Raw genomic sequence first — 16833 nt, forward strand, 5'->3', positions numbered from 1 at the left:
GTTATTCTAGTTGGCCAAGTGGTTTGTGACACGATCTTTTGGGTGCCAGCCTCCCCAAAGGGACACTGGTTCAAATCCCACCTGTGACTATAACTAAGATATGTTCAGTTGATTTTGGACGACATACTAAACTATGACTTTTTTGTCAAATTTTGGACGACATACTATACTATTACTTTTTGTCACATTTTGGACGACATACTATACTATGACTTTTTTGTCAAATTTTAAACGACATAATCAACTATGACTTTTTTGTCACATTTTGGACGACATACTATACTATGATATTTTTGTCAAATTTTGGACGACATACTATACTATGACCTTTTTGTCACATTTTGAACGACATACTATACTATGACTTTTTTGTCAAATTTTGGATGACATACTATACTATGACTTTTTTGTCACATTTTGGACGACATACTATACTATGACCTTTTTGTCACATTTTGGACGACATACTAAAGTATGACTTTTTTGTCAAATTTTAAACGACATACTAAACTATGACTTTTTTGTCACATTTTGGACAACATACTATACTATGACCTTTTTGTCACATTTTGGACGACATACTATACTATGACTTTTTTGTCACATTTTGTACGACATACTATACTATGACTTTTTTGTCACATTTTGGACGACATACTATACTATGACCTTTTTGTCACATTTTGGACGACATACCAAAGTATGACTTTTTTGTCAAATTTTAGACGACATACTATACTATGACTTTTTGTCACATTTTGGACGACATACTATACTATGACTTTTTTGTCAAATTTTTAACGACATACTAAACTATGACTTTTTTGTCACATTTTGGACGACATACTATACTATGACTTTTTTGTCAAATTTCAGACGACATACTATACTATGACTTTTTTGTCACATTTTGGACGACATACTAAAGTATGACTTACATGTCACTTATTCTAGTTGGCCAAGTGGTTTGTGACACGATCTCTTGGGTGCCAGCCTCCCCAAATGGACACTGGTTCAAATCCCACCCGTGACTATAACTAAGATATGTTCAGGTGATTTTCGGACGACTTACTAAACTATGAGTTTTTCGTCACTTTTTGGACGACATACTAAAGAATGACTTTTTTGTCAAATTTTGGACGACATACTATACTATGACATTTTTGTCAAATTTTGGACGACATACTATACTATGACCTTTTTGTCACATTTTGAACGACATACTATACTATGACTTTTTTGTCACATTTTGGACGACATACTATACTATGACATTTTTGTCAAATTTTGGACGACATACTATACTATGACCTTTTTGTCACATTTTGGACGGCATACTAAGTATGGCTTTTTTGTCAAATTTTGGACGACATACTATACTATGACCTTTTTGTCCCATTTTGGACGACATACTATACAATGACTTTTTTGTCACATTTTGGACGACATACTATACTATGACTTTTTTGTCACATTTTGGACGACATACTATACTATGACTTTTTGTCACATTTTGGACGACATAGTATACTATGACTTTTATGTCACATTTTGGACGACATACTATACTATGACTTTTTTGTCAAATTTTAAACGACATACTAAACTATGACTTTTTTGTCATATATGGTGTTTGTTGAGTTAAAGAAATAACTACAAGTCTCTTATTCTAGTTGGCCAAGTGGTTTGTGACGCTACCTGTTGAGTGTCAGCCTCCCCAAAGGGACACCGGTTCAAATCCCACTCTTGACTGTAACTAAGATATTTTTAGGTGATTTTGGACGACATACTATACTATGACTTTTCGTCACTTTTTGGACGACATACTAAAGTATGAGTTTTTTGGTGATTTTGGACGACATACTATACTATGACTTTTTTATCACATTTTGGACGACATACTTTACTATGACTTTTTTGTCACATTTTGGACGACATACTATACTATGACTTTTTTGTCACATTTTGGACGACATACTATACTATGACTTTTCAGTCAAATTTCCGCCGACATACTATACTATGACTTTTTTGTCAAATTTTGGACGACATACTATACTATGACTTTAGTGTCACATTTTGGACGACATACTATACTATGACTTTTTGTCACATTTTGAACGACATAGTATACTATGACTTTTTTGTCAAATTTTGGACGACATACTATACTATGACTTTTTTATCACATTTTGGACGACATACTAAACTATGACCTTTTTGTCACATTTTGGACGACATACTATACTATGACCTTTTTGTCACATTTTGGACGACATACTAAAGTATGACTTTTTTGTCAAATTTTGGACGACATACTATACTATGACTTTTTTGTCACATTTTGGACGACATACTATACTATGACTTTTTTGTCAAATTTTAAACGACATACTAAACTATGACTTTTTTGTCACATTTTGGACGACATACTATACTATGACTTTTTTGTCAAATTTTAAACGACATACTAAACTATGACTTTTTTGTCACATTTTGGACGACATACTATACTATGACTTTTTTGTCACATTTTGGACGACATACTATACTATGACTTTTTTGTCAAATTTTAAACGACATACTAAACTATGACTTTTTTGTCACATTTTGGACGACATACTATACTATGATATTTTTGTCAAATTTTGGACGACATACTATACTATGACTTTTTTGTCACATTTTGGACGACATACTATACTATGATATTTTTGTCAAATTTTGGACGACATACTATACTATGACCTTTTTGTCACATTTTGGACGACATACTATACTATGACTTTTTTGTCACATTTTGGACGACATACTATACTATGACTTTTTTGTCAAATTTTAAACGACATACTAAACTATGACTTTTTTGTCACATTTTGGACGACATACTATACTATGACTTTTTTGTCAAATTTTAAACGACATACTAAACTATGACTTTTTTGTCACATTTTGGACGACATACTATACTATGATATTTTTGTCAAATTTTGGACGACATACTATACTATGACCTTTTTGTCACATTTTGGACGACATACTATACTATGACTTTTTTGTCACATTTTGGACGACATACTATACTATGATATTTTTGTCAAATTTTGGACGACATACTATACTATGACTTTTTTGTCACATTTTGGACGACATACTATACTATGACTTTTTTGTCACATTTTGGACGACATACTATACTATGACTTTTTTGTCACATTTTGGACGACATACTATACTATGATATTTTTGTCAAATTTTGGACGACATACTATACTATGACCTTTTTGTCACATTTTGGACAACATACTATACTATGACTTTTTTGTCACATTTTGGACGACATACTATACTATGATATTTTTGTCACATTTTGGACGACATACTATACTATGACCCTTTTGTGACATTTTGGAAGACATACTATACTATGACTTTTTTGGTGATTTTGGACGATGTACTATACTATGACATTTTTGTCAAATTTTGGATGACATACTATACTATGACCTTTTTGTCACATTTTGGACTGCATACTAAAGTATGACTTTTTTGTCAAATTTTGGACAACATACTATACTATGACCTTTTTGTCACATTTTGGACGACATACTATACTATGACATTTTTGTCAAATTATGGACGACATACTATACTATGACATTTTTGTCAAATTTTGGACGACATACTATACTATGACTTTTTTGTCACATTTTGGACGACATACTATACTATGACATTTTTGTCAAATTTTGGACGACATACTATACTATGACCCTTTTGTGACATTTTGGAAGACATACTATACTATGACTTTTTTGGTGATTTTGGACGATGTACTATACTATGACATTTTTGTCAAATTTTGGATGACATACTATACTATGACCTTTTTGTCACATTTTGGACTGCATACTAAAGTATGACTTTTTTGTCAAATTTTGGACAACATGCTATACTATGACCTTTTTGTCACATTTTGGACGACATACTATACTATGACATTTTTGTCAAATTATGGACGACATACTATACTATGACATTTTTGTCAAATTTTGGACGACATACTATACTATGACTTTTTTGTCACATTTTGGACGACATACTATACTATGACATTTTTGTCAAATTTTGGACGACATACTATACTATGACATTTTTGTCAAATTTTGGACGACATACTATACTATGACCTTTTTGTCACATTTTGGACGACATACTATACTATGACTTTTTTGTCACATTTTGGACGACATACTATACTATGACTTTTTTGTCAAATTTTAAACGACATACTAAACTATGACTTTTTTGTCACATTTTGGACGACATACTATACTATGACATTTTTGTCAAATTTTGGACGACATACTAAAGTATGACTTACATGTCACTTATTCTAGTTGGCCAAGTGGTTTGTGACACGATCTCTTGGGTGCCAGCCTCCCCAAATGGACACTGGTTCAAATCCCACCCGTGACTATAACTAAGATATGTTCAGGTGATTTTCGGACGACTTACTAAACTATGAGTTTTTCGTCACTCTTTGGACGACATACTAAAGAATGACTTTTTTGTCAAATTTTGGACGACATACTATACTATGACATTTTTGTCCAATTTTGGACGACATACTATACTATGACCTTTTTGTCACATTTTGAACGACATACTATACTATGACTTTTTTGTCACATTTTGGACGACATACTATACTATGACATTTTTGTCAAATTTTGGACGACATACTATACTATGACCTTTTTGTCACATTTTGGACGACATACTATACTATGACTTTTTTGTCAAATTTTAAACGACATACTAAACTATGACTTTTTTGTCATATATGGTGTTTGTTGAGTTAAAGAAATAACTACAAGTCTCTTATTCTAGTTGGCCAAGTGGTTTGTGACGCTACCTGTTGAGTGTCAGCCTCCCCAAAGGGACACCGATTCAAATCCCACTCTTGACTGTAACTAAGATATTTTTAGGTGATTTTGGACGACATACTATACTATGACTTTTCGTCACTTTTTGGACGACATACTAAAGTATGAGTTTTTTGGTGATTTTGGACGACATACTATACTATGACTTTAGTGTCAAATTTTGGACGACATACTATACTATGACTTTTTGTCACATTTTGAACGACATAGTATACTATGACTTTTTGTCACATTTTGAACGACATAGTATACTATGACTTTTTTGTCAAATTTTGGACGACATACTATACTATGACTTTTTTATCACATTTTGGACGACATACTAAACTATGACCTTTTTGTCACATTTTGGACGACATACTATACTATGACCTTTTTGTCACATTTTGGACGACATACTAAAGTATGACTTTTTTGTCAAATTTTGGACGACATACTATACTATGACTTTTTTGTCACATTTTGGACGACATACTATACTATGACTTTTTTGTCAAATTTTAAACGACATACTAAACTATGACTTTTTTGTCACATTTTGGACAACATACTATACTATGACCTTTTTGTCACATTTTGGACGACATACTATACTATGACTTTAGTGTCACATTTTGGACGACATACTATACTATGACTTTTTGTCACATTTTGAACGACATAGTATACTATGGCTTTTTTGTCAAATTTTGGACGACATACTATACTATGACTTTTTTATCACATTTTGGACGACATACTAAACTATGACCTTTTTGTCACATTTTGGACGACATACTAAAGTATGACTTTTTTGTCAAATTTTGGACGACATACTATACTATGACTTTTTTGTCACATTTTGGACGACATACTATACTATGACTTTTTTGTCAAATTTTAAACGACATACTAAACTATGACTTTTTTGTCACATTTTGGACGACATACTATACTATGATATTTTTGTCAAATTTTGGACGACATACTATACTATGACCTTTTTTTCACATTTTGGACGACATACTATACTATGACTTGTTTGTCAAATTTTGGACGACATACTATACTATGACCTTTTTGTCACATTTTGGACGACATACTAAACTATGACCTTTTTGTCACATTTTGGACGACATACTATACTATGACCTTTTTGTCACATTTTGGACGACATACTAAAGTATGACTTTTTTGTCAAATTTTGGACGACATACTATACTATGACTTTTTTGTCACATTTTGGACGACATACTATACTATGACTTTTTTGTCAAATTTTAAACGACATACTAAACTATGACTTTTTTGTCACATTTTGGACGACATACTATACTATGATATTTTTGTCAAATTTTGGACGACATACTATACTATGACCTTTTTGTCACATTTTGGACGACATACTATACTATGACTTTTTTGTCACATTTTGGACGACATACTATACTATGATATTTTTGTCAAATTTTGGACGACATACTATACTATGACTTTTTTGTCACATTTTGGACGACATACTATACTATGACTTTTTTGTCACATTTTGGACGACATACTATACTATGACTTTTTTGTCACATTTTGGACGACATACTATACTATGATATTTTTGTCAAATTTTGGACGACATACTATACTATGACCTTTTTGTCACATTTTGGACAACATACTATACTATGACTTTTTTGTCACATTTTGGACGACATACTATACTATGATATTTTTGTCACATTTTGGACGACATACTATACTATGACCCTTTTGTGACATTTTGGAAGACATACTATACTATGACTTTTTTGGTGATTTTGGACGACGTACTATACTATGACATTTTTGTCAAATTTTGGATGACATACTATACTATGACCTTTTTGTCACATTTTGGACTGCATACTAAAGTATGACTTTTTTGTCAAATTTTGGACAACATACTATACTATGACCTTTTTGTCACATTTTGGACGACATACTATACTATGACATTTTTGTCAAATTATGGACGACATACTATACTATGACATTTTTGTCAAATTTTGGACGACATACTATACTATGACTTTTTTGTCACATTTTGGACGACATACTATACTATGACATTTTTGTCAAATTTTGGACGACATACTATACTATGACATTTTTGTCAAATTTTGGACGACATACTATACTATGACCTTTTTGTCACATTTTGGACGACATACTATACTATGACTTTTTTGTCACATTTTGGACGACATACTATACTATGACTTTTTTGTCAAATTTTAAACGACATACTAAACTATGACTTTTTTGTCACATTTTGGACGACATACTATACTATGACATTTTTGTCAAATTTTGGACGACATACTAAAGTATGACTTACATGTCACTTATTCTAGTTGGCCAAGTGGTTTGTGACACGATCTCTTGGGTGCCAGCCTCCCCAAATGGACACTGGTTCAAATCCCACCCGTGACTATAACTAAGATATGTTCAGGTGATTTTCGGACGACTTACTAAACTATGAGTTTTTCGTCAAATTTTGGACGACATACTAAAGAATGACTTTTTTGTCAAATTTTGGACGACATACTATACTATGACATTTTTGTCCAATTTTGGACGACATACTATACTATGACCTTTTTGTCACATTTTGAACGACATACTGTACTATGACTTTTTTGTCACATTTTGGACGACATACTATACTATGACATTTTTGTCAAATTTTGGACGACATACTATACTATGACCTTTTTGTCACATTTTGGACGACATACTATACTATGACTTTTTTGTCAAATTTTAAACGACATACAAACTATGACTTTTTTGTCATATATGGTGTTTGTTGAGTTAAAGAAATAACTACAAGTCTCTTATTCTAGTTGGCCAAGTGGTTTGTGACGCTACCTGTTGAGTGTCAGCCTCCCCAAAGGGACACCGATTCAAATCCCACTCTTGACTGTAACTAAGATATTTTTAGGTGATTTTGGACGACATACTATACTATGACTTTTCGTCACTTTTTGGACGACATACTAAAGTATGAGTTTTTTGGTGATTTTGGACGACATACTATACTATGACTTTAGTGTCAAATTTTGGACGACATACTATACTATGACTTTTTGTCACATTTTGAACGACATAGTATACTATGACTTTTTGTCACATTTTGAACGACATAGTATACTATGACTTTTTTGTCAAATTTTGGACGACATACTATACTATGACTTTTTTATCACATTTTGGACGACATACTATACTATGAGCTTTTTGTGACATTTTGGAAGACATACTATACTATGACTTTTTTGGTGATTTTGGACGACATACTATACTATGACATTTTTGTCAAATTTTGGACGGCATACTATACTATGACCTTTTTGTCACATTTTGGACTGCATACTAAAGTATGACTTTTTTGTCAAATTTTGGACGACATACTATACTATGACCTTTTTGTCACATTTTGGACGACATACTATACTATGACATTTTTGTCAAATTTTGGACGACATACTATACTATGACCTTTTTGTCACATTTTGGACTGCATACTAAAGTATGACTTTTTTGTCAAATTTTGGACGACATACTATACTATGACCTTTTTGTCACATTTTGGACGACATACTATACTATGACATTTTTGTCAAATTTTGGACTGCATACTAAAGTATGACTTTTTTGTCAAATTTTGGACGACATACTATACTATGACCTTTTTGTCACATTTTGGACGACATACTAAAGTATGACTTTTTTGTCAAATTTTGGACGACATACTATACTATGACTTTTTTGTCACATTTTGGACGACATACTATACTATGACTTTTTTGTCAAATTTTAAACGACATACTAAACTATGACTTTTTTGTCACATTTTGGACGACATACTATACTATGACATTTTTGTCAAATTTTGGACGACATACTATACTATGACCTTTTTGTCACATTTTGGACGACATACTATACTATGATATTTTTGTCACATTTTGGACGACATACTATACTATGACCTTTTTGTGACATTTTGGAAGACATACTGTACTATGACATTTTTGTCAAATTTTGGACGACATACTATATACTATGACATTTTTGTCAAATTTTGGACGACATACTATACTATGACCTTTTTGTCACATTTTGGACGACATACTAAACTATGACTTTTTTGTCACATTTTGGACGACATACTATACTATGACATTTTTGTCAAATTTTGGACGACATACTATACTATGACCTTTTTGTCACATTTTGGACGACATACTATACTATGACTTTTTTGTCACATTTTGGACGACATACTATACTATGATATTTTTGTCACATTTTGGACGACATACTATACTATGAGCTTTTTGTGACATTTTGGAAGACATACTATACTATGACTTTTTTGGTGATTTTGGACGACATACTATACTATGACATTTTTGTCAAATTTTGGACGGCATACTATACTATGACATTTTTGTCACATTTTGGACTGCATACTAAAGTATGACTTTTTTGTCAAATTTTGGACGACATACTATACTATGACCTTTTTGTCACATTTTGGACGACATACTATACTATGACATTTTTGTCAAATTTTGGACGACATACTATACTATGACCTTTTTGTCACATTTTGGACTGCATACTAAAGTATGACTTTTTTGTCAAATTTTGGACGACATACTATACTATGACATTTTTGTCAAATTTTGGACTGCATACTAAAGTATGACTTTTTTGTCAAATTTTGGACGACATACTATACTATGACCTTTTTGTCACATTTTGGACGACATACTAAAGTATGACTTTTTTGTCAAATTTTGGACGACATACTATACTATGACTTTTTTGTCACATTTTGGACGACATACTATACTATGATATTTTTGTCACATTTTGGACGACATACTATACTATGACCTTTTTGTGACATTTTGGAAGACATACTGTACTATGACTTTTTTGGTGATTTTGGACGACATACTATACCATGACATTTTTGTCAAATTTTGGACGGCATACTATACTATGACCTTTTTGTCACATTTTGGACTGCATACTAAAGTATGACTTTTTTGTCAAATTTTGGACGACATACTATACTATGACCTTTTTGTCACATTTTGGACGACATACTATACTATGACATTTTTGTCAAATTTTGGACGACATACTATACTATGACTTTTTTGTCACATTTTGGACGACATACTATACTATGACATTTTTGTCAAATTTTGGACGACATACTATATACTATGACATTTTTGTCAAATTTTGGACGACATACTATACTATGACCTTTTTGTCACATTTTGGACGACATACTATACTATGACTTTTTTGTCACATTTTGGACGACATACTAGACTATGACTTTTTTGTCAAATTTTAAACGACATACTAAACTATGACTTTTTTGTCACATTTTGGACGACATACTATACTATGACATTTTTGTCAAATTTTGGACGACATACTATACTATGACCTTTTTGTCACATTTTGGACGACATACTATACTATGACTTTTTTGTCACATTTTGGACGACATACTATACTATGATATTTTTGTCACATTTTGGACGACATACTATACTATGAGCTTTTTGTGACATTTTGGAAGACATACTATACTATGACTTTTTTGGTGATTTTGGACGACATACTATACTATGACATTTTTGTCAAATTTTGGACGGCATACTATACTATGACCTTTTTGTCACATTTTGGACTGCATACTAAAGTATGACTTTTTTGTCAAATTTTGGACGACATACTATACTATGACCTTTTTGTCACATTTTGGACGACATACTATACTATGACATTTTTGTCAAATTTTGGACGACATACTATACTATGACCTTTTTGTCACATTTTGGACTGCATACTAAAGTATGACTTTTTTGTCAAATTTTGGACGACATACTATACTATGACCTTTTTGTCACATTTTGGACGACATACTATACTATGACATTTTTGTCAAATTTTGGACTGCATACTAAAGTATGACTTTTTTGTCAAATTTTGGACGACATACTATACTATGACCTTTTTGTCACATTTTGGACGACATACTAAAGTATGACTTTTTTGTCAAATTTTGGACGACATAGTATACTATGACTTTTTTGGTGATTTTGGAAGACATACTATACGATGACCTTTTTGTCACATTTTGGACGACATACTATACTATGACTTTTTTAGTGATTTTGGACGACATACTATACTATGACTTTTTGTCACATTTTGGATGACATACTATACTATGACTTTTTGTCACATTTTGGACGACATACTATACTATGACTTTTTTAGTGATTTTGGACGACATACTATACTATGACTTTTTTGTCACATTTTGGACGACATACTATACTATGACGACATACTATGCCTCAAAGTACAATAGTGCTTCGAAGTTATTACCCAGTTGTCCAGTAGAGGTAGCTGTGAGAAGAAGACAACAGTAATTGTTATTTTTCTGTGACAAAGGATAATAGAAACAAACAAAAACTGTCATCTTGATGAGCATCTGAAAATGTGGAGGTATCTCTGATTCTATGATGTCGGTAGCAAAGTAACAAACAAATCTATCGGCAGACTGAGCTGTAAGCGTCTTAATCTCATTTGACGAGATTAGTCGTCATTGTGTTAATCCCGCCTCTAGCTCACCAGGGGAATTTGTGATTTTCCCGGAGATTGTGTCGTTTGCCAAAACGGCGTCCTCGGAGAGGGAAAGTAAATCACTTGCAGATTTGGCTTGGTTCAAGCAGACTATGAAAAACGACAGATTCCTGCTGAATACATATTCTCTTTGTGTTTTTTGATGTAGAATATTGCAGTTCCTTTTTCATCATAAATGGAGTAATCATTTTTTCTTTAAAAAACCTCATCCTTGTAGCCAGGAAATGCACACACACAGAAGCTTATGGATTAATATAAATGAGATATCGCCATTTCGCTGTGCAATCACTTTTACCATTGTAATGACAAACGAGTGTAAAGAAAACAATCAATTTAAGTGTTGAGTGTTTAACATTGATTAAAAACAACTTTCCGTAATGTGGTTTTTGGGAGATCATTAAACGTGAATTATGTTTGACTGATTGTCTGAAGGGGTTGGCGTTTGACCTGCAGCTGTAGTGTAAATGTCTGCGGAGAGAGTTTCCGCTGAGCCGCCTAAACACCGCGCACCTGCGATGGCGGCTTCCTCGCTAAGGCGGCAGTGAGATGAGTTGTCAGACAGCACACAGCTGTTCACTTAATTACCTCCTCGTTTTGGAAGGAGGTTAATGAAGCAGTGTTGGCGATCAGGAAGGAGAAGACGAACCTGAATGAGCACAAAAGAAATTAGTTTTCCTGACTGCTGCGAGAGAGTTTAAAACACCGGCAGTTTAATTTATTGATTGCAAAAAAAAAAAATGAAACGCCGAAAACATAAAGATGGAGGAGGAGAGGTTAGTGTGCTTTGTACATGTTTAGCATATTTCTTTGCACAGTAATTAGGCCTCATACTAACATTGGCATGTTAATGAATCTTTTGTCTTGAATGTACTTTCTTCCCTTCTGAGAAATGACTGATTCACTGACTTGAATCTTGCATGATTGCAAAAAAAAACACTATTATTTTACCTCTATAGTGCAAACAGCGTTCCAGCAGGAAAACTTTACAGTGAACTTGTTATTTCAACATGTAAAAACGCTTGTTAAAATAAACAGGTTCACACATTTTCAAACTTTGAATCATTTGCAGAGGGATCCTTTTAAAAGTCTCTGTCCTGGTATCGATGAAACCGCTCAAAACCTAAGGATTTCTTGGATATTATTGTGCACCTTTGCCCCATTAAGTATTTGAAGATCTATAAAAAATGCAGATTATCCTCGCCTCGCCTACTGTGCTCAGCAAAAAAAACACATTTCTGCATGATTTCTGAACATAATGTTAAAATGTGAAGCTAAAAATGGAGAATTTCTTCTTGAAAAGCAACTTCTATCATCATAAATTCCTAATTGAACGGTTTAGATTGCGTACACTTCAAGGAAACACTACAGATTGCTACAGAGAGGAAATACCTCTGAGGCTTCCCCGTGGTCACACAGGTAGAACAACTGTAAGTACCAGACTTAAAGACCACTCAGCCTCATGCTGCATATTCATCCCTTTGCTGGGGTTAATAACCCTGGCAGCCAGTGTATCCGCTTAATATCCTTAATCACCTGCATCTCATTGCGGGGCCAGGACACGCCTCCAACTCATTAAAATGATGGATGGAGGCATAAGGGGGGATGCTCTCCCCCTGTTCCAAATTTGTTCTTGTTTAGAAATAAAGGTGCTTATTAGAGTCCTGAGAGGAAGAGAGAGAGCTGAGGAAAATGAGGAGGAGGAGGAGGAGGAGGAGTGGGAATGTGAGAGCACACAGTTGTCATTGCTTATCTGTTTCAACATCGACATCTAAGACAGAAAGTTAAGTCGATTCCCAGAGTAAATATTGTTTTCAAGTCGTTTCTCAGTTTATTTTGAAATTTCAACACTTTTAAAAATAATTCCGAAAAATGGTGATGGTTTTTTTTTTTTTAAAAGGAGAAATAAAAAAAAAACATCACAGTTTTTCGTAATTATTTTTACGAAAATAATTTTTGCTAAAAATTTGTAAAAATGTCTGGTTTGGTGAAACTCCGCCTCCAATAACATGATCAAACATGGAAGGAATGCGTGACCTGTATTCCGTAGCGTGGCTTTTTCACCACTGGATAAGGTCACTGGACACGGTCACATGTCTAATGCTCCAAACACACCTACGCTAGCTGTCGCTTTAGCGCGAGTTGAATTTTGAGGAAGTTTGGTTCCAAATGAGGACAGAAGAATTGGCCGACGTCTGCATCCTTATGATCGTGACACCGATGATTAGATCATGTTACATTGTAGGCCGTGATAGCATTGTGATAGCATTGTGATAGCTTTGGCTTTGACTCAGCGGCGCAGTCAGTCCCGCGAGGCTCCGGTGTTTTTGAACACTCTTCATTAACTTGTGAAAACAGGACTTCAATGCCAGCTCTTCGGGGAGCAGGAGGGAGTGTTAAAGGGGGGGGGGGGACATCTCTCCTTCTCCGTCGCTGATGTTTGAATAAGCCTGACAGACAGTAGTTGACATTAAAGACTCCCCTCGGCCAGGTTATTGCCTCCGCGAGGAGCGAGCGCGTTGGCAGGTCGGATGTAATAAACTGGAACAAATGTATTTCGCTCTCCAATTAGGATCCGTCGCCCGTCTCGAGTCGCTCCGTGACAATAGCGCCGTCTTCGGACTTTATGGACGTTTGGACGTTTTTTTTTGCCGCGTCAGCAGCTCCGCCCCCGAAATAAGACGAGTGCTGGATCTGCTCTCTTATGTAACCTCATTGAAGCCTCCTTACGCCTAATTGGCAGCAATCTAGGCCTGTCAAATTGAATATAATCCTTTCACCATTGGCTGTAGCTTCCCCTCAGTGCCTTTATCGAATGACACGCGATGCTGATATTGTGAATAATGGACAACACTAATGGAATTGGCATCGGGTAATATATTTCAATCGCGACCGAACAAAACAGAAATAGCCGCTCAGGATCCGAGCCAAGAGTATCGATAGTTCCCTCCTTGACGGCGTTGTTGAAGTGCGTCGTGTCCTTTCTTTCTTTTTTAGCGGTGAAGCCGACTCCAACGCTTCCCCATTAAGATGCAGCAGACACAGTGACATTGAGTTTTATTGTGATGCTTCTCAATTATAGCTGTAATAAATGTGTCGCTGATTTCAATTTACTACTTTTGGTTTTATCATCTCACTAAAGGTTAGAGATGTCGACTTTTTAAAGACACTTAAAAGATATTTAATTACAAAAATGAAGCTGTTTTAATAGTTCAACTATATGTACGTATGTATATATATATATATATATATATATATATATATACATACATACACACACACATATATATATATATACATACATATATATACTGTATATATATAGTCAAATATAACATTTGAATCAAACAAGTCCAAAACACATGGGTTAATCACATTGCTGCATTGATATTAGCTTCTATATAAGTGACATAAACATCAGTAGATCATCAGTTACTGATGTTTATTGATGGTAAATTGAGATTTCTGTAGGTAGACAGATTTATGACGGGTTTATATACATAATAGCCGCTCTGGCAGCACAGTTACAAGCCATATATCTTGGACAGTACTCAGTTATTTGTACTCATCGAGAGAATTAAATGAATAACTAGCATATAAATTGACTCGGTCGGTGGTAACAAAAGACCAAAACAACGCGTGTAGTTTCAACCTTTTATTCGTCATTTTTTTTTAGTTCTTTTTCCTTTTTTTTTTTTTTTGCTTTACGAAACAAATGTTTGCAGATGTCCTACGAATAAACAACAGCACCCTTTTCTCGTCAAGAGCAGAGACCCCCCCCCCCCCGGCTTCTCCAGAAAAGAGACCCTTTCTTGTCCAATAACAACCTCTCCAGCTTCCCCAAAGTGACTCTCTTTTATTTCCTGTATTTGAATTTTCATTTAAGTGCATTAAAGAAGACAACATTACCATTTCCATTAATGTGCGATAGCTGGGTTTATGGTCAATGCGAAAAAAGATATTTACATTGCAGCTATGACTCACATTAATTAACTGTCTGGGTTTTTTTCTTTTCTTTTTTTTTTTCCTCACTTGAGCTCGCGTCAGAAGTGGAGAGGGAGGCGATCAAAACGAAAGGAGTCTCCTTTCAAGCACAGCCTTCGTAAACAGCAACCTTTACCTACATCATCATCATCATCATCATCATCAGGATTAACTAGACTCTTTTGTCCTACCTGTTTTCCTCCAGTAAGACAAAAAGGTTAATAGATAGAATGGTTTAAAATAAAGTTTAGTGATTGTGCTTTTAAAACCAAAGTAAAAACAAAGAACAAACATCGACGACGACGACACGGAACGTAACAGTGCATTACACAAAAAAAAAAACGAGAGAAAAGAAAAGAAAAAAAAAATCCCAAAGTGGCACTTTCATGGGGCAGCTAAATAATATTGCAATTTACAAACATGGATGGAAATGATAAAATAATATTTATATTCACTGGCATAATAAAATTAGAATTTTTGCAAAAAAACAAAAAAAAAACAAACAAAGACAAATTCAAGGAACCACGATGGGTAAAAACAAGGACATCATGTTTACACGTATATTTACAGTCCCACCTCTGCTCGCTCTGTCATTACAGCAACGTCTGACTGTACCGGACTCTCCAACGTTCTCGTCAAGGCAAGCTGAGTCACGTCAATGTCTGGAGGAAGATCTCACTCCATATTGCATTGGAATTAAACATAAATATACTACGGCGTACTTTGTTTTGAATGCACCATCTTTTTAAATCTTCAGACACGCTTTCCTGTTTTCTTTCTTTTTTTATGTTTTTGTCAAATGGACATAGAAAATGAACAGTTAGAAAAAAAAACAAACAAACAAACAAACAAAAAAACATTGTTCTGTTTTCCAGGTGTAAAGAAACACGACTAACATATCGTATGATGGCAGCCAACATGATTGTGAAATACTGAGATATTTAAAATTGTAAGAGAAACAATGGGAGGGGAAAAATCAGGACAGTTCCTCCTGTGACTCCTCCTTTCTTCAGCTTTCTACCATCTGTTAAAAAGATGAAACCAACATCGTGGTTAGCATCAATGAAACATACATTGTGCATTGCATTCACTTGAAAAAAATAAAAAAATAAAATTTGGTTTGTTTTTCAGAGTCATTTTTTTTCCTTCTGTTTTTAAGAGTCATTTTTTTCCATGGTTGGTTTTTCGGAGTCATTTTACGTCA

General features: G+C 34.0%; 1 protein-coding gene across 5 annotated transcripts in view; it reads right to left on the reverse strand.

Annotated features, from left to right (window-relative positions):
• Positions 1-15409: 15409 nt before the first annotated feature.
• The window catches only part of robo1 (roundabout, axon guidance receptor, homolog 1 (Drosophila)), a 289424-nt gene continuing 288000 nt past the window's right edge, over positions 15410-16833 (reverse strand). For all 5 annotated transcript variants that reach the window (XM_058634726.1, XM_058634722.1, XM_058634721.1 and 2 more), the window contains one exon: positions 15410-16653. In XM_058634726.1, coding sequence (XP_058490709.1) covers positions 16639-16653 — 15 coding nt within the window. In that variant the 3' untranslated portion in view covers positions 15410-16638. The remainder of the gene's footprint in view (positions 16654-16833) is intronic.

The sequence above is a fragment of the Solea solea genome, chromosome 7, assembly GCF_958295425.1.
Source record: "Solea solea chromosome 7, fSolSol10.1, whole genome shotgun sequence".
Lineage (NCBI taxonomy): Eukaryota > Metazoa > Chordata > Actinopteri > Pleuronectiformes > Soleidae > Solea > Solea solea.